This window comes from Lygodium microphyllum, chromosome 24 (assembly GCF_053477565.2).
Source record: "Lygodium microphyllum isolate KBCC chromosome 24, Lygodium_microphyllum_v1.1.10, whole genome shotgun sequence".
In the NCBI taxonomy this organism is placed as follows: Eukaryota; Viridiplantae; Streptophyta; class Polypodiopsida; order Schizaeales; family Lygodiaceae; genus Lygodium; species Lygodium microphyllum.
This window is the reverse complement of record NC_141158.1, coordinates 106,683,168-106,708,939: the sequence shown is the minus strand read 5'-3', so window position 1 is coordinate 106,708,939 and position 25,772 is coordinate 106,683,168. Positions and strand designations below refer to the sequence as shown.

The window sequence follows — 25,772 nt, the reverse complement described above, 5'->3', positions numbered from 1 at the left end:
GATAGGAGGGAGGGGAATCACATATAAATCTCCCTCTATACTCATGGTGGAATTTGATTTGAGGATTCATAAGAAAGAGAAGGAATGTGCAACTCTTGACAAGCCATAGGTAGATGAAATGTTAGAATTTGGTAATTTTGAACACTGTTCAATGTATTTGGTGTGGTGTGGACACTTATTCAAGTGTCGATGTGGTGTGTGTACCTAGTGTCACTAGACATTAAAGCACTGACACTAGGAACTAGAGTAAGTTAGCCTAACTCTAGTTAGTTGGTGGAAGGCTAGTTAGGTCAACCTATGACCTAAACTACTGTTGTACTTTCACTCTATCTTTCAGTTCAGCAAGTACACTCTACTCTCTTGCAACAGCTCACTCACTATCACTATTTCGTTTCTCTCTCCATTGCTGGTCCTGTTTTCTCACACTTGTGATTAGAGCGGCTTCTACATGTGGAATCTGAACAGCCGTTGTCAGCCAGTGTCGCTCTGCCAAGGTCTTGCAGCTTGCTATAGCCAGCCAATGTTCAACCCAACGAAGAGGAGGAAGACCTGCCAGCTAATCCTTCAGCCCACTGAGCCAGGCCACTTGTCAGTGTGCTCCAAACAGAGCCGCCACCACCACAACTGAGCCACCTATCGGACAGGCACCACCAGCACTACCTACCCAGCTCTTGTCCACCAGCCCTACCTGCATTTGCCAAGTGCCACCATCTCGTCTACCAACCGAGTGTCGCCTGTCTGTTACCAACGAGGCTGCTGCCCTGTTCGCTGCTTGCGCCTGCTCACAAATGCCATTCTACCCAGTGCTCAAGCTGCCCGTCAGCTACACCTGTCGTGTGTCACACTGCCCTCTTGTCTGCCAGCCCTACCTGCATTTGCCAAGCACCACCAGCTCGTCTACCAACTGAGTGTTGCCCATCTGTTACCACCGAGGCTGCTGCCCTGTGCGGTGGCTGCACTTGCTCACAGATGCCATTCTGTCCAGTACTCAAGCTGCTCACCAGCTGCATCTGTTGTGTGCCACTCTGCCCTCTTGTCTGCCAGCCCTACCTGCATTTGCCAAGCACCACAAGCTTGTCTACCAACTGAGTGTCGCCTGTTTGTTACCATTGAGGCCGTTGCCATGTGCGTTGTCTGCATTTGCTCATAAACCCATTTTGCCCAGTGCTCAAGTCGCCCGCCAGCTACACCTGTCGCGTGCCACTCAGCCCCTGGCTGTCTACGCTTGCGCCTGATACAAGTGCAACCTCCTGCTAGTCCACCGCCTATTGCAGTGCACCATGCCTGCCACTTTGCAGCCCCATGGGCTGTTGCCATGTGTGTTGTCTGCGTTTGCTCACAAACATTTTGCCCAGTGCTCAAGTTGCCCGCCAGCTACACCTGTCGTGTGCCATTCAGCCCCTGGCTGTCTATGCTTGCGCCTAATATAGGCGCAACCTCCTGCTAGTCCACCGCCTATTGCAATGCACCATGTTTGCCACTTTGCAGCCCCACCTGCCAGCTTGGTCGTCTCCCTACTCTGCACACCATTTTGTCTGTCCATAGTTGCACTAGTACCAGGTACGAAAGGTTTGATACTATACCATACTTTAGGTACCGTACCTTACGTATTAGTACCATAAGGTACCAACTTAATGGATACATCTTTCCCATTCGAACTACACTTTGAGACGAGCTAAATGCTCCTTATATTAATACGATTCTCCAATGAGATTAGGTTATTTGAGATTCAACAATTTCTCTCAAGCCCACACTTCTCTTATGTGCATGATCATGCATGTACGATGTATCCACTCCCATCTATGTAGTTATAAGTTGTAGGTAGCAGTAGCGCATGTTGTGCATGTAGCATTAGGTTTTGGCATGTTACCCTCAAGTACTCATCTTATATACTCTAATAGCATTGCTATTTAGACTTGAAATATCTATTCTATTATCTCTAGTCCAAAATAATCAAGTTATTTTTTTCGTACTAATATCGTACTGTACCTTATAAAATCTTAAGGTACGATTTAGTACCGTATTTTATCGTACTGTACCGCACCGTACCTTTCAAACCTGACAACTATGCGTCTGTCCTCTACTACTCTGTCCATCTTTGCACCACCAGTTTGTATTCACCTACCCAAAGGGCCAACATTGCATAATTTCTTCATCATTTGTGTAAGAAATTTGGGGCTATTTGTTTCTAAGGCTCCGGCACACATCTCGAAGTAGATTTCAGTTGTTGCTCCCTATTCACACACATCTTGAGGTGACATAAGGACATGTGGGTCTATGCTACAGGTGAGTTGTAGCGACTAGGAGGTCTCACACCTCAGACACCTCGGCATCATGCTCGAGGATAGGTCCTACGGATGATCAGAGGGGAAATGGTATTCGAAGGATGCTCAGGCACTTTCTTTGATAGCATTGTTAGTAAAAAGGGCTACCATTCTGCACATTTGGTCTTGCAAGTCCTCAAAATTAGCACGAGACATACTTGAATGTATGTTTGCAGCTCGCAATGAAGCCAGGACCTCCTATCTTCGCAGAAAGTTGACAAATGTAACCATGGATGAGGGTGATAGCATGACGTATCACCTTACTTATATACAAGATTAGTGTGAGTAGCTAGTCAATGTCAATGAGATTATTCAAGATGCTAGTTTGGTGAACATCACATTGAATTCTCTTCTAGAGTCATATCTCGGTTTCTGCACCTCTTTGATATTGTCTTTTTGGGCAAGGGGGAGGAAAGGATATAACAACCTTTTATATTTATGGAGTTGGAAGGTCTCTTGTTGCAAGAGGAGCTGATTCATAAGAATGTTACATTGCCTTTAGGTGATGTGGTTATGTTTTCCAAGTTTAAAGGCAAGGATAAAGCTAGGTGAAATGCAAAAAATCAATAAAAGAGTAATGTTGGATAGCCATCAAACAAGGCTGTCCAAGACTCAAATAAGTCTAATAAGAAGGAAAAATGCCATTATTGCAAGAAGCCCAATCAGTATATTGATGGATGCCGAAAGAGATTGGTCAAGGAGAAGAAGAAATACTCTGGTTTGTTGGTTGTCCAAGAGGCATCAAGTAACAAATCAGCAAATGGTGATGCTTTAGCCAACTTGGTAGAGGAGGATTATGCATTTCTCACATGTTATGATTCTTCTATGGTTGATTCAACATTTAATGTTGCTGAAACAAAGCAAACATGGTATTTTGGCAGTGGTGTATCAAAGCGCATCATTGCCAGGAAGTGCTTGTTTCTTCTTTGCAGTTAGCCCCTACTAGGAAGCATGTCACATGTGCAAACAGCAGCGGTTATGATATATGTGGCATTGGGACAGTCACTATTACTGCTACAAATGGTTTTGACTTCATGCTTCTCGATGTCTTGTTTGTGCTTGGCATTACAAACAACTTGCTATTTATTTCTACCTTCAATAAGCATGGCTTTCATATCATCTTTGAGGATGAAAAATGCATTGTTAGAGATAGAGAGATGGACTATGCACTCAGGTTGTCCAACATCCTATACAAGGGTTTATTCTTGTTAGATACTTATGACATACAATCTCATGATGCTCTAGTAGTCAGTAGTCTTACGCCTACTATGTAGAATGTGTAGTTTTGGCATGCCCATTATGGACATATGAGCTTTGGGAGTTTGATGACCCTTTAGAGGTGTCACATGGTAGATGCTTTGTCTCTAGTGGAGATTCCATCTCCTCATGCATACGACATATGTGTAGGTTTGCCTTAAAAAAGAATGATGCAGTATGTGTTGTTTGAAAAATGTAGCTTATTCACTCTGATGTTTGTGATCCCATGAGGACACATGCACTTGGGGTCATCTTTACTTTCTTACATTTATTAATAACTACTCACGATATACATGGGTGTATAGACTAAAGGCCAAATATGATGTATCCATGCATTTTAAACATCTTGTGGCAAAGATTGAGCCTAAAACTTGTTTAAAAGTGTAGATACTTCTCATGGATAAAGGAAAGGCTACATATCTCATGCATTTGACACATATTTGTGGGATCGTGGCATTACACATTAAGCCATTGTTAGAATGATTCAACAAAATGGAGTTGCTAAAAGGAAGAATCACACTCATGGAAACGACTTGTTGTATGTTGAAAAGCAAGGGGCTATCTCACAAACTCTCCAAGAGAGTAAACTGGATGCCTCTTATCTCAGCATACTAGAAGGGCTGCTAGATGGCACATTTGGCTGATATAATGGAAGTAAATGATTGTGATGAGCATGTGTTTACAAGCTCACTGTTGGATGATGATGAGCCTACTTTCCTTGGACGAAGCTCAGCACGATGATTGGATGCAAGCCATGTAGGAGGAGGAATTAGACTCCATTGCCACTAACTCTACATGGGATCTTGTGGATTTACCACTTGGCAAGGAGGCCATTGGCACTAAGTGGGGTTTTAAACTCAAACGTAAAGGTAATGGTACAATTGACAGGTACAAGGTACCGTTGATAGCAAAAGGCTATGCATAGAAGAAAGGCATAGATTATGAGGGAACTTTTTCTTTTACATTCCGTATGAGTACAGTGAGATGTGTGATTGCGATGGCTACAAATTATGGTTGGAAAGTACATCAGTTGGACATTAAGACAACATTCTTGAATGGGGGTTTGCATGAGGATGTTTATGTGTCACAACCTCGAGGGTTGTGATTAAAGGAAAATAGCACATGGTATGCAAGCTCCATAAGGCTCTTTATGGTCTTAAACAGGCTCCTTGTGCATGGTACTAAAAAATTAATGCATATTTGGCCAGCAAAAGGGTTCAAAAATAGTCCAATTGCTTCCACTCTATACATTAAGAATGAATGGGGGGACTTGCCGATTATCATGATTCATTCTTTATGTGGATGACATGTTGCTCATTGGACCTACAAAAGGAAAAATTGCAGATTTTAAGGCTGAATTAAAACATGCATTTGCTAAGTCAAACATGGGCTGTCTATATTACTATTTCAGGATTCAGTTCACTCAAAATCAACACGGTATCATCATGTCATAGTCACAATATGTGGATAAGCTGCTACATAGGTTTAATATGCAAGATTGTAAACCTATGTACACTCCTAGGAAGCCAAGCTTAAAGCTCTATCTATGCATGATTGTGAAGAGATGCATGATGTTGCAATTTAGAGCCAAGGCTGTTGGCTTGTCTCATTTACCTTTGCAACACACGCCCTAATATTCAGTATGCACTATCTTAGGTGAGTAGATACATGCACAGCCCACGGACCATACATTGGCAAACTGCTAAGTAGATCTTCAAATACTTGCAAGGTAGTCAGTCACATGTATTATTATTTCCCCCCAGGGGGGAGAACAAGATTGCACTTACAGGCTTACAGTGATTCAGATTGGGCTGGTGATGCAAACACTAGGCAGTCTACTAGTGGACATTGTTTTTGTTAGAAGAGCAAAACACGTAGTGGAATAATGAAAGACACAAGATCGATGAAAGAGACAATGCACAAGATGTAACCGAGAATAGGAATCCGCTATGACAAGAGTACAATGGTTGAGCACTGGGTCACACAATTTGCAGGCTCCCTCTCTCCATACCAAGAATTTGCAAGTACATGAATCGGTGGATAATGGACTGTGGCCACGCTCCCTCCTTTTATAAACAAAAATAAAGGAGATGTCACACTACAAAATAGGTTGGCCAATTACCAAATAAAAAATAAAGACTATGTCCATAAATTAGGCCGTGGGCACCAGTGAACCTGTGGTATGACCACTCTTAACACCCTCTCTCTCAGAACAAGGTAATAAGCAATGAACAAGAACACCCAAGATGCACCATGGATACTCCAATAGCGTGTACTTTGCTGCATATGCCTCGTTAAGAAAGCACCTTGAAGAAGAGGTCCAAATGCCATAAGCCCTCTTTGAAAGCAAAGTAGTTGAGCTAGCCACTTGCACCTCCTGTAGCCACACAAGCTCCATGGATAGCTCACCATGAGGGCATTAGATATGCAGGCCAAGGTTTGGATCGCTAGAAGATGTAAACTTGATGACACACACCAAATCCACCTGTAATGAAAGAGCATTAGCATGCCCTCTCTCCACCCGTGCTCGAACATTGTGCACTTGCCCCTTCTGGCTAGTAGCATGCGCAAGCATGTAGTATTACTGGAGCCAAGAAGAACTGTCCACTCGAGCCATCAGTAGGCCTCAAGCAAACCAAGATGATGTAGACAAGTATGCAGTCTTGTGCTCCGCCAAGCATGACCATGAGATCCACCATATGAAGTAGCAGCATGTCTTTCGTATTTGCATTCTCTTCAAATGTGACACTACGCCACACTATTCTGTCTCTTCACCTTCATATGCATGACTGCAATTGGGCCACATCGTGATAGAAGTAGAGAGTTCTCCATATACCGGAGCAATCCGAAACCTTCTCTAAGAAGCACTAGTGAGCATAGGAATACTCAACCATAGCTTCATTAGATATGCCAGGATAGTGAATCTCGCAATCACAAGGAAACCTGTACGATCATAATGAAGTGAAATGAGAATAAAAAATACTTGCATGTTACCTTGGTCAAGAGAGAGAAGCGATGGGAGTGTTGGCTTAGCCAGTTGACTGGCCACTATTCTCTACAACCCGACAGCTCCACTATATTGTTGTACCCTCCGTTTTTCTACTCATTGCAATCTCTTACTGCTGGTAGCATCCTCCTCCCATTGGCAATTCACTTCCAGCCCTTGCACTATCCTTACACCCCTTGAGGCGGACATTGCAGTTCATGGTTCGTGGCTGATCTCTTTTTTCTTCGGCAAGGCACACTAATGCCCATGGCTTCTCTACCAACAAATGACTAATCTACTAGGTGCTCCTATTGTGGCATCATCGGACACACCATCAATGCTTGCGGACTTTGACCTTTGCTCCCCACCCCTTCGAAGTATACGTATCTTGCACCAGGCACTCCTTGTGCCGCCTCTCTTTTCTAGGCCACAGAGATCATTCTCCATCACCTATTCGAGTATTATGCTCAAGGCAATAAGCTGCAACTGACGCGCACTCCACGGCTATTGGACTATGGAGAAGATGTGGGCCGATGGTTACAGTGGCTTCCATCGCCCACATCTTCTCCACAGTCCACTCTCTTGAAAGCCCGCGATTATTCCCTACCCTTGGCTCATCTTGAGCCTCCTTTTCCACCCTTTTTCACTCAGGTTCGAGAGGCCACTTTTGGGTGCTTTCCGGTTTTTTTCTTCCAAGCCCCAGATACCTTCTTCGGCACGACCAGCAGCACTTCCTTCGTCATCAGATGCTTCGCAGTTCCTGAGCCATGAGTGGTTGGATTCCCTTTCTCTCTCAGACTGGAATTCAAAGAAGGATTTTCTTACTTCGCCCTCAAAGGGAAACTTTCAATTCTTCTTCAGCTTCAGAAGAGGCTCCTACTTTTACTCCTTTCGATTTAGAGAGGGACCCTATGTGCCATGAAGTTCTTCACACACCACCACCTTTCAATTTCGAGGAGTGGCTCTCCTTTGAGCAGTCATTTCCTCTACTTATATCCCGGATCTAAAGGATCTACCTAGATTGGGGCCCTTTGGATCTTCAGCAGCGACTTGGTGGCTAGGCCTTTGTATTCCTTCCAGTATGGAGTCACGGAGCTAGAGGCTTCTCTCCTAAGGTTGAGTTTCGGATTCTACAGCTCATCCAGTCTCTTGCCTATCTTCAAAGATCTCCTTTCAAGTGGTATTCTCAAATTACAGGGTGGATCTTCTTCGTCCCTTGGTCAGCATGAAGCCAACTCATGAGATCAAGTACGGGCATATCCTTATGGTTCTTGGTACCACACAAAGTCCAACATTCCTCTTAGGCATTGCATGTTTTCATCATCTTTGTGCTAGGGCAATTGAGCAAGTGAACAATTTTCCCACGAGGGCCACTGTCCAAGTGGAACTTGTTACATGAGCATTCTTCAGCATGTAGAATTCCATTTCCATCTCACTCTTCTCTTGTTCCCCTTTTTGGGCCTGAGAGAGGGTGTTGAGAAACCCTTCACCTGTTATTTTGCGTTTCGCGTTTTGCATTTAGGGTTTCATAGTGGGCAGCCCCAAAAAGGGGCTAGGCGCCCACAATGGGGCACCACCCTAGACAACCGGCCTCCTCCCTTTGAGCGCTACCCTAGACAGTCTCTTGCCTATTTATAGGCTACCTTTCTCACTAATTCTTTACGGTTGATTCATTCAGTCCGTCATCTCTTCTCTCTAGCCTCTCCACTGCCCTCACACCCCTTCAGGAGGACATTGCGGTTCGTGGTTCGTGGCTGTCTTCATCATGTTCCCTGTGCTACGGTGCCCTTGTTTCCTTGTATCACATTCACTCCATGATTCAGATCTTCGTCATTCCATTCATCAGAGTTTCTTCCTTCTTCTCTTCTCTTCTCCATGTTTACTGAGTTCACTCCGTGTTCCTCCTTGCAAACCTTACTGTCTCGCTGATACGTCATCTTTGACATGTGAATGTCTGAAAAATCTCAAACAATAGGACAAACACAAAAGCAAAAGAAATCAGAAGAGCATAGCAAGTGAATCACTTCTAACTAATCTTCCACATGAACGGACATGAGTTGATCAATGAAACGGCTCGTGGCTGATAAAAAAACACAAGTACTCCGCGGATAAGAGAGACATGGCAAAGCACTATCACGGTCAATAATAGCATCAGACAATCACAAAATCGATGCACCTACATCAACGCCACGTCAAAAATACAACCGTATGTCGATGTAATGCTCGCAAACAATGCACCACAGCCACACAATAAGAACAAGCAGATCAGCGACACTCAATGAAAAACACAAGCACCCATGGCTACAAACAAACACCTAGTCAACCTATGGCTACATGTGTGCTATCTCCACCACGTCCAAACATGTGGAAATCAAGTGAGCAACAGTTTGCATTTCAAGATTTCAACAAATGTCAAGAGTAGCACCTGTCTGAGTACAACTACATCCAATCAAATCAATGTAAATGCAATGTACACAGCTCGACAACATTGGTGAAAAACTATTCAAGATTTGCAACTTAGAGACAATGGATGAGACACACGACCATAGGAACAAAACACAAGCCCAATGGTCAATATAAGTAGGTGGATTCACAACAATCACAACATGTGAACAATCATCATTAAAACTTGGTGGTCAATTACTCAAAATGAGCATATCTCAAGCAATAAAGCTTAACACTTGATATTGAAACTTGCCTTTCTTCTTGGAAAGGGCGGTAATTCCTTGATTAAGCACTTAACTACAGCAATCAACAAATGAATATAACTTGAAATGCACAAATTACCTCAATAATCTCGAACATTGAACACCTTGTTGGCCCCAAAATTGACGTCTCTTTTTGTATTTCTTTAAGTTGATTGCTAATGGAATGTGTGCAAGTTGAGATTCACAATCTTCTTTGCTGTTCCAAAAGCCTCTTTAACAATCAATTCAGGTCAATTGCCCCTTGATTTTTCACCTAGGACTTGCACAAATGGAATCACCAACTAGCCAAATGCTGCCCCATATTACAATGAATGGACTGGCATTTGAATTCCTTGACAATTACACAAATTTCAGGTGCTGAATTTAGTGAATAATGTCTTCACCAATTGGCATAAGTCTTGAGGTGGCTATCAAGCCCTAATGTTTGCAAAAATTTAGGGTTTACAACAGATATCTCTCTGTTGTTCACCAAATTTGGCTAAGATCTGCTCAAAATGGCTGAGACATGCCGAGATCTTTTGAGAATGGGTTGGAGAAGATAAGAGAAAGCCAAGATGAGAGAGATATCTGTTTTTCTTCGCGAGAAAGCCTAAATTCTGCTTGTTGCTTGCTCTAGCGTGCATCTAATGTAGTCATCTACTTCCAGACACCTCCAAAATGCTGTCACTTGATTAGCAATATTGTTGCCAGCCCATGGAAGGTAACTCCATGTTGTCCCTTGCCTGTTGAGGAACTCAAATGGTTGTCTTCTACAACAAATTGTTGTTCTCTGATTAGAAAATGGACCAGCAACTAGCGCTCTCTCTCTCTCTCTCTCTCTCTCTCTCTCTCTCTCTCTCTCTCTCTCTCTCTCTCAAGCTGTAAACTAATTGAATGGCTGAGACCACCTCCCAAAAACGTTTTCTTAGTTTGCATGGGCATTTTTGCCAAGTGGCAACCTTCTAAACCCATTTTCCAGCATTATCCAACCATTTAATTAATTTTTTAACCCTTATGACCTTGCCCAACATTAAATGTGTTCATTCATAACTTAATTGGCTAGGCCATTTGCAACTTGAAGTAGTTCCCAAGCTTTGTTGACCCTTAGACTGGCATTAATTAATTAATTAATGTTAGTCCCTAGTGTCACCATTGACACTTATTGGTCAAACAACTGTCCTAGGATGAAATCAGATTCCAACTGACCAACAAAACCCAATCCGCTTAACTTATCATAACTTTTGCCTTTAACATCTACTGCATCCTCAGGGTCCTTGGTCTGTTACCATGAAATAACTGCCATGTGCATGACATGTACTTAAACAACCTTGCACATTTGATTAATAACTTAATTAAATGTTATAAGCTAGAAAAGCATCTCAAAATTTCACATCCTCGTGACAAATACCATGTTAGAAGACCAAAATACAATGGAATAATGAAAGACACAAGATCGATGAAAAAAATAATGTACAATATGTAATTGCGAATAGGAATCCACTATGACAAGAGTACAATGGTTGAGTGCTAGCTCACACACTCTGCGAGTATATGAATGGATGGATAATGGACTATGGCTACACTTTCTCCTGTTATAGACAAAAATAAAGAAGTTGTCCTACCACAAAATAGTCTGGCTAATTACCAAATAAAGGATAAAGAGGGTGCCCATAAATTAGGCTGTGGACACCCGTGAACCTGTGATATGATAACTTCAAAGAGTGTCTTTCTAGGTTGTTCATGCATTTTATGGCTAAGCAAGAAACAGCCTACAGTGGCTACCTCCTCTTGTGAGGCCGAGTATAGGGCACGAGTATAGGGCAATCTTCATAGAAACACTGGAATGTGTATGGTTGTGCAGATTGTTGGCCGATCTACATTTACCATGGGAGGGTCCTACACCCATTCTTTTCGACAGTCAGATTGCTATTGTAGTAGCATGAAATTCTACGTTTCATGCTTGCACAAAACACATTCAAGTATATTACCATTATGTCAAAGAGAGATGCTATAAAAGAGAGATCGGCTTGATATATATATCAACACAAGAAAATGTTGCAAACATTTTCACGAAAGTATTACCACACGAGAAGTTTAAGGCTTTTCAAAAGCCTTGAACTTATTACGCTTTGATGATTGATCATTCTTATACTTCATAATATTGGTACTACAAGGGGGTGTTAGAATTTGGTAATTTTGGGCAATGCCCAATGTATTTAGTATGGTGTGGACACTTATTCAAGTGTCAATGTAGTGTGTGTACCTAGTGTCCTTAGACATTAAAAAAGTGACACCAGGAACCAAAGTAAGTTAGCCTAACTCTCTAGTTAGTTGGTGGAAGGTTGGTTAGGTCAACCTATGACCTAAACTAGTGCTGTACTTTCACTCTTATCTTTTAGTGCAGCAAGTATACTCTACTCTCTTGTAATAGCTTCCTCATAGTCACTATCTCGTTTCTCTCTTCTCCATTGCCGATCCTTTTTTCTCACATGATAGCCTCTATCTTTCACTGTAGCATTATGGAGGTGAAGGTGGTGGTGAACAACTGATGTCTCTCAATGGAGCAAACTACAAAGTTGAGCGTCGTGGAAGCCATTGAACCTAAAAGTAGTAATATCAAGGATGGCTGTGCAATCTTAGGACCTCAAACCTCTTGCTACTCAAAAGGGCTTAGTGGAGGTCGTAGGCATCTTATTGCCTTGAGCATAGAACTCCAATAGCCAATGCAAAATGATCTCCGTTACCCAAAATGGGTATGTGGCACAAGGAGTGCTTGCAAGTAGATTCATAGCTTGATAGGATAGGAAGCAAAGATAAATGATGATAAGTTTCAGTTCTTAATAGGGTAGGAAACAAAGATCAATGACAATAAGCTTTAGTTCTTGACTTACTGTAGTAGATGCCCCCAATGATTTGTGCTCTATCTTGTGGGGAAGAAGCCATAACACAAGCGCAACAAACCTATAATGGAAGGATAGAAGGGAGCAAAACTAGTGCTTAGTATTGCAAAGAAAGGAATGCAAGAATCAGAGTTAACTTTAGTCGTGTCATTCCTTGCAATTCATGTTACTCAAAGAGTGAAAAACTTTAGATTTGAGAGCACCTCTACTGTGATACCTTGTGAAGAAATGGTATGGCAAACACAAAGAGACACAAAATGTACTTGGTAGCATGTTGAATGAGAACAAGTAAATGAGAATATGAATGATAGAATAAGGTTTTTCTTTCAAGTCTAGTGAGGAGGTAACAAGCATGGTATCGTAGTGTCTCATGTAAAAGAATAGTACAGCAAAAGAACAAAACACAAAGTGTGACAACAAAGAAAAATCTATAGAATGTTGAATGATACTATATTAATGATAAGAATGAAGATGATACAATCAATAGCCCTCAAACCTCCATGTCTCTAAGATATAGGAGAAGGTGATTTGAGCCAGTGTCATAGTGTGACATACTTGAATGGATCCCAAAACAACAAGAGTAGTCTGATGAGGTTTGATGATTACTCAATGAGTAAAGGCTAGTGTAGCAAGGTAATTGCAAAACATATCACCCCAACATGTGGGTTATTAGGTGCTACATGTTATATTGAAGTGTGTAACATGGTGACTCTAGGTGATTGCCCCAAAGGAGGTGACTCACCAATGTGGTGCATGTGGCAAAAAAGTAGGCTGGCACACTAGGCATTGACATGTTGGCAAATTGTGTGGCCACCTATGAGATAGAGGGAGTGGTAGGGGCTTGTACCGCATGGGTGGGATGCCCCTGCACACAAGCGAAACCAACATTCTTTCTCAAATAGGGTGGTAAATGACTTGACACAATGACCAATAGCATCAGGATTCAATCCGCTCCTTGATTATGATGCAAATTGGGTATAAATTGAGCCGAGAATACTTGCATAAGAGCCAATCTAAATGCAGATTGCAATTCGCTCCTTGATTATGATGCAATTTGGGTATAAATTGAGCCGAGAACACTTACATAAGAGCCAATCTAAATGCGGATTGCAATACCCTTCAAATCTATTGTAATTTCTTCAATCCCAACATTTGCTCTCATCACTGATTTCCATTTATGGAGATGCTTGTCAAGGTGGCTGAGAAACACTAATTACAGTAGTAATCAATTTTAATTACAGCAAAACAGATATGGATACTTTCAAATTTGTTGTGAGAGAGAGAGAGAGAGAATCTTTTGAATGGTAACCTTGATGGAAATTCTAATGGCACCAACAGCCTTGAAAGGGGGGCGGAAAAGCCCAACTGAAAAGCCCTCCTCTTCTATCGCCGCCTCTCACAAAGGTGGAGAAGGAAATCTACTGCCCTTGTCCTCTCTCATGCACAATCTTCTGTCACCTACTAGTTTCCCTCTTCTTGATGACTAAGAATCTCTTTTGGTAATAGTTGCCTACTAGTTTTCCTCTTCTTGATGACTAAGAATCTCTTCTGGTAATAGTCATCTACCTAGAATGGCCTCGATCCATCCCACAACCAACCCCAATCAGCTCTCCACCAAGTTGCATGGCATGATCAAATCTATGCCATGATCCTCAAGCCTTTCAGGTGGCAAGTGTCCTGGAAGTGACTGACAAAAGCAATCAGCATACATTTGCAAAAATGACATGCGATCTTTATCCAAACTAGTCACATTCCCAACATTTCCATTATCACTCTTATCCTTAGTGAAAACCAAGTAACCTGAAAGATGACTTTTCATTACTTTGGAAATAGTAGAAGCAGATACAACAGGGACAAATCCCCTTTCAATTTTACATCCAAAGTATGAACTTTGCCTCTATGGAAGAGGGTCATAATCTTATTATGGGCATCAATCATTGCATGCACACGATGGTACCAAGGTAGCAAGCAAAACATCACATCCTTTCAATGGAGCAATAAAGAACTCTTCGCTGTCCACATAACTCTGAATGTGTATATGAGGCTTTCAGTTGATAGGAGTAACGAGCTCTACGTGTCCCTTGCATGCCAAACCAATGTCACCCATAGGCCCCATCTCATCCTCTTTGATACCTAAACCGGCTGCCATATCAAAAGAGATGAAATTTGATCGTGCCCTTGGATCAAGAAAATCAATGCATACTGATCTCTAATTTTGCCCCATGTCTTGCAAAGTTCAGTGCTATCATCATTAGGTTAATCTACCACTATATCAAACACTAAACCAATAGTGGCTTTGCCTTTCTTTACCTTATTATCATCCTTTTCAGCTTGCTGTTTATTAGGACAACTGCGTGCCATGTGCCCTTCCTGTTCATTCATTTGCAGCCATCAGCTCCTTACATTGTGCATCATTTTTCCCCCTCTTTCTCTGCAATCTACTCCTCTTTCCAGCCCTATTTTGACATCTGCCTTGATTTTCAGCTTTATTTTCAGATTTACCCTTTTTTTCAGCCTTGGCCTTAGTAACATGTGGCTTGGCATCACTATCTTAGATTCCTGCATCCTTTCCATGCACCAATGTGTTGGTTGTAGTAGCAGTTTCTATAAGCTAAGACATGTTGGAAAGAGTGGACTTATTGCAAAAATCCCGAATACCCTTTGGCAAACCACAAATATACTTCTCCACCTGCTCTCACTTGAGAAATAATAGCAATATGTCTTCATATAGTGAAATGCAATCAAGCAGTCATGATGCCTCTCAATATGAACATTCACATGGAAATAAAGAAAATGCAATGCCTGATCTTGGACAAGGCTCACACCATGGACAACAAGCTGAAAATGTTGTTGTTGGGCAACATCTACGGCCTGCAAGGCATAATGAGATTGATGATCAACAAAGTGAGGAGGAATTTGATGACCGGTTCAAGAATCGGATGAGGACAACAGCAAATCTCTATGCTGAATTGGCAAAGGATCCTCAATTTACCCGATTTTTGAATGCTCCAAAGAAGGACAGCAAAGGCAAGAAGAAGAAGTCGTCTTCTACACCTTTTGGAAAGCAAGGTGCACCGAAGATATGCCAAACCCTTCATTTGAAGCTCCCAAAGATGCTAATGAAACAAAATAGTTGGTACCTACCGGGCAAGCAATGCAAATGCAAGGTCATCACGGAAGTGCAGTCCAATGGATTTTGAACAACCAGGCATGCATGCTATGATGGGGCAACCGGGATACTTTGCTGGAAGCATAATTTTTCATGCTATGGTTGGACAGGGACCACATATGGGAATGTATGGCACAAATCCCTATGCTATGCAGATGCCAATGCATGGCATGTGTAAGCCCAATATATATTCAAGTATGACTGGAAATGTGTAAAACCCTATGTACGGCAGCATTGGTTTGATGCTTGGGGCACAAACAGCATGTTTGTGTCCCTGAATGCTTAGGGGGCTCAAAGAATGAGTATTGGTCATGGAAATATTTCGTTTGGTGTTGGTTTTCATGTAAATTCAGTGAATGCACCCTTTTTGCAACATCCAGTGTATGACAATTGTTGGGTGTAAAGTCCCTTAATCTCTATATGAACAAACTTACGGGTGTGAACACACCCTTATTTGTACCCTAACATATAAATACATTTTATTCTTTGTGTACCGTCACTTAACTAGTACACTCATCTTGGGATTCTCTCACTCTCACTCTTACCATTGCTCCTGCTCCATTTCCGTCTCACACTTCATTGCGCACTCATCTCAACAAACTGGTACCAGAGCTGCAGAAAGAGTGTGCAAGCTTCCCGAGGACAGTGCGAGTCGATTCTGCGTGCACGAAGGAGTCACACTGTTCACCTTTCAGCCAATCAATGGGCAGCAGGCATTTATCTTGACCAATTGACTGGTCAATTTCGTCAATTGCACTTCTTTAGGCTAGTGTGGGCACTCGGCCAGCTATCGTTTTGACCAAATTGGTTAGGCGCAGGCAATCAGCATGACTAGGCGTGAGGCGACAGCCCATTGGCAACTATCGTGACTCAACACGCACACGGAGACCAACTGCGATGACAAGGGACAAGACATGTCACGCACGACAGGCCAGCGACGACATGACTCAACAGGCAAGTCGGTAGGTCAACAGGCGCAACTTCGAAAGCTCTTTTTCGTCAATTAAAAATAAATAAATTCGTGCAGCCTATTTCCCTTCTCACTGATGGGGATTCACAGTCATAAGCACGGCTCCCAGATTTGTGCATTTTTATGCCCAAAAATTTGGGGGTTTTCCGAGAGGTCATGCATAATAGTTGCATTGGACCTGGAAATTGCAGAAATTGTGTACGTTGGTCTTGAAAATTTTTGGGTTTTTCATGTGTCAGTGAAATTTTGCTCAGCTGAGCCAAATTTACTGACATTGGTACACATTTGGACATGAGAAATTTGGGGCTTTTGCAAAATTCTGCAAAAATTTGCTAAATGTGCTTGTTTTATGCTCTCGGAAACACATATTAATGCAATTGGGGCAGATTGATAAGTGAAAATTTCGGGCTTTTGCCGAAATTTGTGAATTTTGGCAAAATTGATGTGTGAAATGTACATTGGGGACATTGCTGAAGCAATCTTGGTGCTGTAAGCAGTGAAATTTGAGTTCATTATCTCCCGCTTGTGTGATTTTTGAAGAAATTGCAAAGAATTCAAGTGTTTTTGTATATCAGAAGTGCTTTTGGGCACATATGTATGAAGTACACATGTTTTGCAGCTCCCATTGAGTTGACATATTGTTGAATATTCATGGTGCAACAATCTTAGTGATCACTTGCAAATCTAGGATTGTTGCAAATGTATTTTTGGTGATATTGCTGAAGTGGGAGTCACCTTGCAGTGGTCTATGCATGGATTATATGCTGAAATCTCAGTTATATTGTTGAAAATCATTCCTTCCACTGTTGTACATGAACTTGGATCAAATCTCGCACTCATTTCCTGAAATTTTGGGCTGAAATTAGCTGAATATTCAGCCTAATATTTATTGTCATAAAATACAGCATTGGTACTTGGCACTTTACTGAATAAAGGCCACTAATGCTTCTAGTAGCAGCGATACTCAATCCCTTCTTGAAATCAAGAGGCTTGATGGCACTCACTTTGACTTGTGGAAGGATAGGATGCAAGGCATTTTGTTTCTCAAGGACTGATGATGCTCTCTTAGAAATCAAGCATTTAGCTATGATAGATCAGGATTGGGCTAGACTCAACATGAAAGCCATTGCATATATTAAAATGGTTGTATCTAATGATATACTTATAGGCATTAAGTGTCTTGATACGGCTTATGCCATATGGAAAAAGTTGATGGACACTTATGAAAACACAACTCCAGCAAATCAAGTGCATCTCATGCGCAAGCTTGTGAACATGGAGTTGGATAAGTCTAAGCGAACATCGGAGCATTTGAGTACTTTCATAGGGATTTTGAGTCAGTTGCAAGACTCGGGGTTGCAACCCTTCAATGATAAATTGAAGGCTATTTTTTTGTTGATGACTTTGCTTGATAGCTAGGAGTCTTTGGTTGTTTCACTAAGCAACAACCTTGCATTAACCTTTGATGGTGTTAGAGGCTCTAATCTCAATGAGGAGGTCAGAAGAAAGTCTCGTGGAGAAAGTAGTGGTTCAGCCTATTATCTTAAGAGGCAAGTCAAAAAAGAGGGGTAATGTAAGAAATAAAGGGAAAAGCACAAGTAAAAGCAAGGACAAACAACAAGATGCTACTTGCTATCGATGTGGGTGTAAAGGGCATAAAAAGCCCAACTGTCAGTACTACAAGAAAGAGCAAGAAAGAAAGAAACAACAAATAAAGAAAAAGAAGGATAACAGCTCTCCCTCAAAAGAAGTTGCAAAGGCAAATGTTGCATCTAGTGTGGTCATTGAAGAGCTCTCTGACACTAGAAAGATACTTGTTGCAGCCTCATGTAATGATGAAGATGTTCTGGCAGCAGGAGGTGATTGATGCCTTACTTTTAGCTCATGATGGGCTATCTCAACCATGGATAGTGGACAGCGGTGCCTCTTTTCATATTACTCCCTCTTTGGAGTCATTTTCTCAATACATTACAAGTTGCCTGGGCAAGGTTTATTTGGGCAACAATTATGCATATAAAATAGAGGGTGTAGGTACCATTGGGGCTGTTCTTATGCAGGACGACTGAGTTGTGGCTTATGAGAGCCGAATTCTCCACAGTGTAGAAAAGTATTTGCAGGTCTATAAGAAAGAACTCTTGGCTATAATTCATGCACTGTCTACATGGAAACATTATTTGTTGGGGGATTGATTTGACAACGCAGATAGACCATCAAACTTTGAGGTACTTTCTAATGCAAACAAAGTTGTCATAGAAGCATATGAGATGGGCAAATTTTCACTCTATGTTTCACTTTCAAATTATACATATAGATGGTAAAAAGAATGTCGTGGCTGATGCATTGTCGCGTAAGCCACAAATTTCAGCCATCAACATGGTTTATCACACTATGTTGGATGCCATGAAAGAGCAATATGTTGCTGATTCGAACTTGGCTAATGTTTATGATCAGCTTTGCAATGGCCAAAGGCATGAATACTTTGTATGAAGAGATGGAGATCTGTGTGTCATAAAAAAGCAGTTAACGCGCAAAGCTATCACTGAAAGTCATGCTTCCCCATATGCAAGACACATAGGTATTGATGCCACGGTCAAGGTAGTGAAGCATTTATTTTATTGGCTAGCTTCGAGACATGGTGTAGAACAGTTTGTTAGGACATGTATCGTATGTTAGAAGGTAAAGTATGATAGGCAAAAGATGTCGGGTTTGTTGCAGCCCTTGCCTATTCCAGATAGACCTTGGGAGAGCATTGCAATGGACTTTAATTTTGAGCTTGCTAAGACGTTTATACGAAATGATGGGATATGGACTATCATTTGCATGTTTAGCAAACAAGCCCATTTTATTCTGGTGAGGAAGAAAATAAAGGTTGATTATATGGCATGATTGTTTTTGCCGCACATATTTAAGTATCAAGGTATGCCAAAGTCAATCATTAGTGATCAAGACCCCTGCATGACCACTTTATTTTCTAACGGATTGTTTGAGAATATGTCTACCACGCTGAAATTCTCATCAACCTTCCATCCACAGAAAGATGATCAGTCTAAGAAAGCAGAATCCATAGTGTTAGATCATTCCAGGTGCTATGTTTCAGACCACAAGACACAGTGAAAGCAATATTTGTCCTTGGTTGAGTTTTCTTACAACAACACAGTGCACACTTCTATGGGTAAAGCTCCATTTCAAGTGGTCGAGTGTGGCAAGAAGGTACCACCTAGTCTGCAAACTAAGGATAAGATCTTTGAGGTTGATCATTATGTGGAAAACTTGGATGCAACCTATGCAAAGATAAAGTATGCACTTTAGAGATCGCAAGAAGGTATGCAAGAAGGTACCACCTAGTCTGCAAACTAAGGATAAGATCTTTGAGGTTGATCGTTATATGGAAAACTCGGATGCAACCTATGCAAAGATAAAGTATGCACTTTAGAGATCGCAAGAAAAGCAAAAGAGGGGAACTGATCGCTACAGATGTGCTTTGCAATTTGCCCTCAAGGGCGATTATTTATGTCTATGTTTTGAAAAAGCAAGGTTGAGAAAGATGAAAGGAAGAGAAAGATTGCATTTGAAAATGAGTATGAGATACTAAGGGCCCTTCCAAGTATTGGAGAAGATCAACGATGTGGCATATCAGCTGAAACTACCTCCAAATTGGAAAATACAGCCTCTCATGTGAATTGTTAAGGCATTTTCATGGTGATGTGCCACATAGTATGTTCGCTGAAATTTAGCTTGAGGTTGAGGAGCTAGATGAGATTTTGATACTTGAGCAAATTTTGGTACATAAAGATAGAAAGGTCAAATGTAAAGTTTTGAAGATATACTTATTGAAATATAAGAATTATTCACCAATGGATACCAAATGGATGGAAGAGGATGACTTGGCATACCATCCTTAGTTATTGCAACTTTACCTAGATGCCTTTTAGATACAGCGGACTTTGGTTTAGGCTTCGTCAAGTTAAGCAGAGCAAGCGTCCAGAGTATTGCGTGATGCTCAAGTGAGAGGTTGTCACGGGGACGTGAAATTTTGAGATGCTTTAATCTTTCTAGCAACATTTAATTAAGTTATTAATCAAATGTGCAAGGTTGTTTAGCACATGTGATGCACATGGCAGTTATTTCATGGGAATGGACCAAGGACCCCGAATATGCAATGGGTGTTAAAGGCAAAAGTTGTGTTAAGTTATGCCTACAAGGTTTTTGTGGTTAGTTGGTGCCAGGTTGGACCCTAGGATAATTGTTTGGCCATTAAGTATCAGTGGTGACACTAGGGACTAGCATTAATTAATTAATTAATGCTAGTCTAAGGGTCAACAAAGGTTGGGAATCACTCCAAGTTGCAAATGGCCTAGCCAATTTCATTACAAATGGGCATGTTTAGTTTTGGGCAGGGTCAAAAGGGCTCAAATTAATTTTTAAAATTAATTAATTCTGAAAAATTAATTTAATGCCTGAAAATACATTGGGAAGATTGCCACTTGGCAAAACTTTCCTATGCAACTAGGGAGAAGACTATTGGAGGGTGGTGGAAACTGAATGACAGGCGTTCAGAGCTTGGTAGAGGGAGAGGGGGTGATCAGATTTGGCTCTGAGAGGTGACGACGATTGATCGCGCGCCGCGATAGGACAAGGGGCAGTAGGATTTCTCTTCCACCTCAAAAGAGCTCGTGGTAGAAAAGGAGGGCTCGTCAACCGAGCTGATGTTTAACCCCCCTTTTGAGCTATTGGTGCCATCAGATTTCTCATCAGAGCTACGAATTAAAAGACACATTTCAGCTGATTTTCTCTCTCTACAGTATTCTCTCATCTCCTCCAATCTATGCTTAAGTATTCCCAGTAATTCTCAGCCATTGATAGAAGAGTACAACCAAATTTGGTGGACAATAGAGAGTTTACTGCTGTAAACCCTAAATTACAGCAGTAATTAGGATTTAATAGTCACCTTGGGAACTGTGCCATCAGTCAAAAGGCATTGTACACTGAAATCAGCACCAAAAATTCGTGAAATTGTGAGGATTTCAGATGCCAGCCCATCTATTGTGAATTTGGGACAGTATTTGACCAGTTGGGGTTTCATTAGAGCAAGTCCTGGGTAAAAATCAAGGGGCAATTTACCCGAATGCTTTGCTAATTATTGAAACAGCAAGGGGCTTTTGAATCAGCCAAGGAGATCGTGAAATCTCGGCTTGTAATTTAACCATCAGCAATTGAAATTAAAAAAATACCGAAAGGGGTGCCGGTTTTGGGGCCAACAGGGTGTCCATTGTCCAAGTTTATGAAGATAAAGTAAGCATTTCAGTTTATGTTCATTTGCTAATTGTTGTAATTAAGTGCTTAATCATGTTAAACCACCCTATCCAAGAAGGAAGGCTGGTTTCATGGTTCCATTACCGAGACAATCACTCAATCTCTTAATTTGGTGAGCCCAAGGCACCTGATTACAAGCCAAAGCTCTGTGCTAGTGCTGATTTTTATACTCAGCTGAGAAATTACAGCAACATGTCTTCATACAGTGAGATAGAATTAAGCAGTGATGATGCCTCTCAGTATAGACATTATCATGGGAGTGAAGGAAATGCAATGCCTAATCTTGGACAAGGCTCTCATGATGGACGACAAGCTGAAAATGTTGTTGTTGGGCAAGATGCAAGGCCTTCAAGCCGTCATGAGGTAGATGACCAGCAAAGTGAAGAGAAATTTGATGACCAGTTCAAGAATCGGATGAGAACAACAGTTTTTTTTTTTCTGAATTGGCAAAGGATCCTCAGTTCACTCGATTTTTGAATGCTCCGAAGAAGGACAGCAAGGGTAACAAGAAGAAGTCAACTTCTATACCTTCGGGACAGCAAGGTGCACCAAAGGTAGTGCCAAATCCTTCACTTGAAGCTCCTAAAGAGGCCAATGAAGCTAAACAATTCGTACCTATGGGGCAAGGAATGCAAATGCAAGGCCATTATGGAATTGCCAATCCAATGGATTTTGGGCAGCCCAGCATGCATGCTATGATGGGACAGCCAGGATACTTTGGTGGTAGCACGATTTTTCATGCAATGGTTGGCCAAGGGCCGCATACGGGAATGCATGGCACAAATCCCTATGGTATGCAGCAGCCAATACATAGTGTGCAAGGCCCATTGTATTCGGGTATGGCTAGAAATGTACAAAACCCTATGTATGGTAGCATTGGCTTGATGCCTGGGACACAAAGTGGAATGTTTGGCAATGCATCTGCACCCCCGAATACTTATGGGGCTCAACAAATGAGTGCTGGTCATCCAAATGCTTTATTTGGGCTTGGTCATGATGTAAATACAGCAAATGCACCCTTTTTACAGCAGCCAGTGTATGACAATTTGACTCCCAAAGGGAAAGACTATGATGAGGGTGAAAAAGCAGTGAAGTTTGAGTCCTTCGGTGGTGTACAAGATAGGCTGAAAGCTTTGACCTTCATTCAACAGTTTGATGTAGCCTATTCAGGGGGAAACTTCACCGAATCCTGTAAGATTCGAAAGGCAGCCACTTTCTTGAAGGGGAATGCATTGCAGTGGTGGTCTACGCTCTTGATGGAAGGTAGAGCACCGTCAACATGAGTACAATTCAAGCAAATGTTTAGATCGAATTGGTTGACTAGTATCTTTGAGGTGGACATCATGACAGCTTGGAACCAGCTTGATGCAAAGGAATGCAAGAATTTAGAGCAATACAATAAGAAGTTTTGGGATGCATTGCTGCCCGTCACTTCTTATCGTGCCGTACCCCTTCATGAGCAAGTGGAAAAATATGTATGTGGACTGCCCAAAGGAATCAGGGATTTTTGCATAAAATCCACCGTGTCTAGCATGTCTCAGCTCATAGAGACTGCTGCTACAGCCGATGCTTTGCTGCGTGGAAAGGATTCGGGCTTCCAAGAGAGTGGGGAGAAGCCGAATAAAAAGTTATTTAAGGCTGAGAAAAGAGGCATATCTGAAAACCAGCCTGAAAAGAGGCCAAAACAGCAAAGAAAGGGCTGGAAAACATTGGCACAACGTAGAGAATTGATGGCTGCAAATAAATGCTTTATTTGTGAACAGGAGGGTCATATTGCCAAGAACTGTCCCAATAGGCAGCAAGCTGCAAAATAAGAAAATCAGGGAGATCCTAAGGGTAAAAGGCCCAAAACATCAGTGGGATTGGTGCCCGATATTGTTAGTGATCAGCCCAATGATGATGCTACTGAGTTTAACTCCTCTTAAATTATCTGCACACTTGGTGTGTTACACATCAAAACATGAGGCCTGATGAAGATCCTGTTAGCCATTTAAGTACACATTAACTGAAAATATCACTGTGAATCACTTACCATTTCACTGACACTGTCTGTATCATCGTTCGGTCGACATTTAGCATGTATAATTGGCCCAAAAGCACCATTTGAACTCTCATTGCCCAAAATGCCAGGAACTGCTTTAGAATAGACAGTACCTTTATACATCCATTCATCTGTCTCATGATTGTAAAAATCTTCAAAGGGCTCTCCACATAACGTGCAAATACTTTGACTCTCATCTGCAGGAACTGCTAGGCATTCATCATCTTCTGATTCTACAGCTGTCTCTGCTGCACAATGTGATGGTACCACTTTCGAGGCCACAAAATCTGTAGTTTTATTCCATTCTGCCAACTCACCAAACCACTGTCTAGATAGATTGTTAGATGTATTCAGCATATTGCTTCTAGACGTATGACAATCTCTGTGCTTTGAAAAGTGTTCATGTGACTTGCACCTCAGCCCACATAATCTGCACTGAAAAGGCAGATCAAAATATAAAGCATTCAAAACAGGATCATGGCGCTCTCTGAGATACTCCTGCTCAAACTCGTTTCTGTTCAGATTCTGAGTTCCACTGCTGGACAGCGCATTTATAGCATTTGAAGAAAAGTCCTGATTAGGCAGAGCTACAATTCCAGTTGTCTCTGCCTCCATCAGGGATGAGTCAGATGCAGAAACATGGATTGCCATACTTGCAACTGGCTTTACGTCAGAAGTAGAAGCAGGTGTGGCACCATTAATCACTCCTTGTGCCACAAGAGAAGAAAGAAGAGAGGAGATATTGCCCATTGGTTGTGATGAAGATCCTGAGTGGTCAGAAATTTGAGATCCAAGATTTATCATTTGAGTAGCCAAAGGTGGTGGTCCAGGGGGCAGAGGAGGTTGAAATGGTTGAGATGTTTGCAAGGCCTGCCCAAGACCAGTAGCTGGAAGAGCTGTGTTACTTTCATCAAATGACAAGTTTATACCACCCTGAACAGTACTGACAGGGAGCTGTCCAGTGGGTAAGAATGCGCTGCCCTGCAAATAAGTTTGCTGTGCAGAAATATTTGGGGTAGGGTGATGCTTAGACATAATTTCTGAAGCTTCAGATGGCGGCATAATGCCACTGTTAAGAAAAGCTGCTAAAAGACTGGTCGAGTCAGTAACTTGATCATTTGGCCCTGTAACTGGCATAGCATTTGCTGTCACCAGATATGACATGGATTGCACGACCCCAGATTTCTTGGTTATTTGTCCCGACTCTGGGGACTGAGACATAATTTCTGGTAACTGTTGATTCCCAGAGGGCTGAGCTGGTGAAGCAATCTGAATTTGGATTCCATTAAGCTCTTGTGGCTGAAAGGCCGTAAGTGAAGGCAAAACCTGTTGCAACTGTTGAAGTGAGTGTAATAAATCAGGTGGAAGAAGAGGCTGCCTTGGAGCTGTTTGAGATAATTGCTCAGGTAACAAACGCTGCTCTACAGATGTTTTTACAACATGCAGTGGTAATGCCTGCAATGTTTGCAGCGACGGTGGTGGTGGCAAGTTCGGCATTGTTGGCTGCTGTATGGATAACTCCATGTTTGAAATACGTTGAGCATCTTGATGTAGCTGTAAGAAACTATGCCCAAGTTTGTGGCTCTCAGATGACTGCACTCCATGAGCTTGAGGAAGCTGGCCATGAGGCAGGATAGGCTTGACAGGCTGTTGTTGATGTTTTGATGGATGAAATGCAGACTGAGGGTTTGTTGGGATTGGTAGAAGCGGTTGAGAGTTGTTTGCTTGAGAAGATGAATGCATCAAAGCATGCTGTGACCCTCCAAGGTGTCTTGCTGGAGCTATAAATGGCATACCTGTTATAGCATCTGTATCTGCAGGTAAACTTCTGAAAACTGGTGCCAATCCGGTATTAAAGGGTGAAGGATGTGTTTTTTGCTGATGTGGCGGGTAAGGCCGTGGCCTGATCTGCCGTATGGGGCTCACTCTTTGTGGAGAATTGAGAAGCGATTCAGTCAAAAGATGATGGCCTATGCCTGACCCAGGGTTCAAACCAGACGAGGAAATGTCCATATCTGCATTTGCAACAATGGGAGCACCAGTTTCTTGCAAAATCACAGGATCAGCATTTCTCTGATGAAGATCCTGTAAAAGAACTATGACCATCACACTTCAGACATGTACA

At 41.9% G+C, this 25,772-nt stretch overlaps 1 protein-coding gene across 1 annotated transcript in view; it reads right to left on the bottom strand.

The window, feature by feature from the left end:
- LOC148015488 (polyadenylation and cleavage factor homolog 4-like) overlaps positions 1–25,772 on the bottom strand; it is a 94,069-nt gene that overhangs the window by 2,439 nt on the left and 65,858 nt on the right. Inside the window, exon 6 of the mRNA XM_087666095.1 lies at positions 23,639–25,732. Within this exon, the coding sequence (XP_087522221.1) occupies positions 23,639–25,732 (2,094 nt within the window). The remainder of the gene's footprint in view (positions 1–23,638; positions 25,733–25,772) is intronic.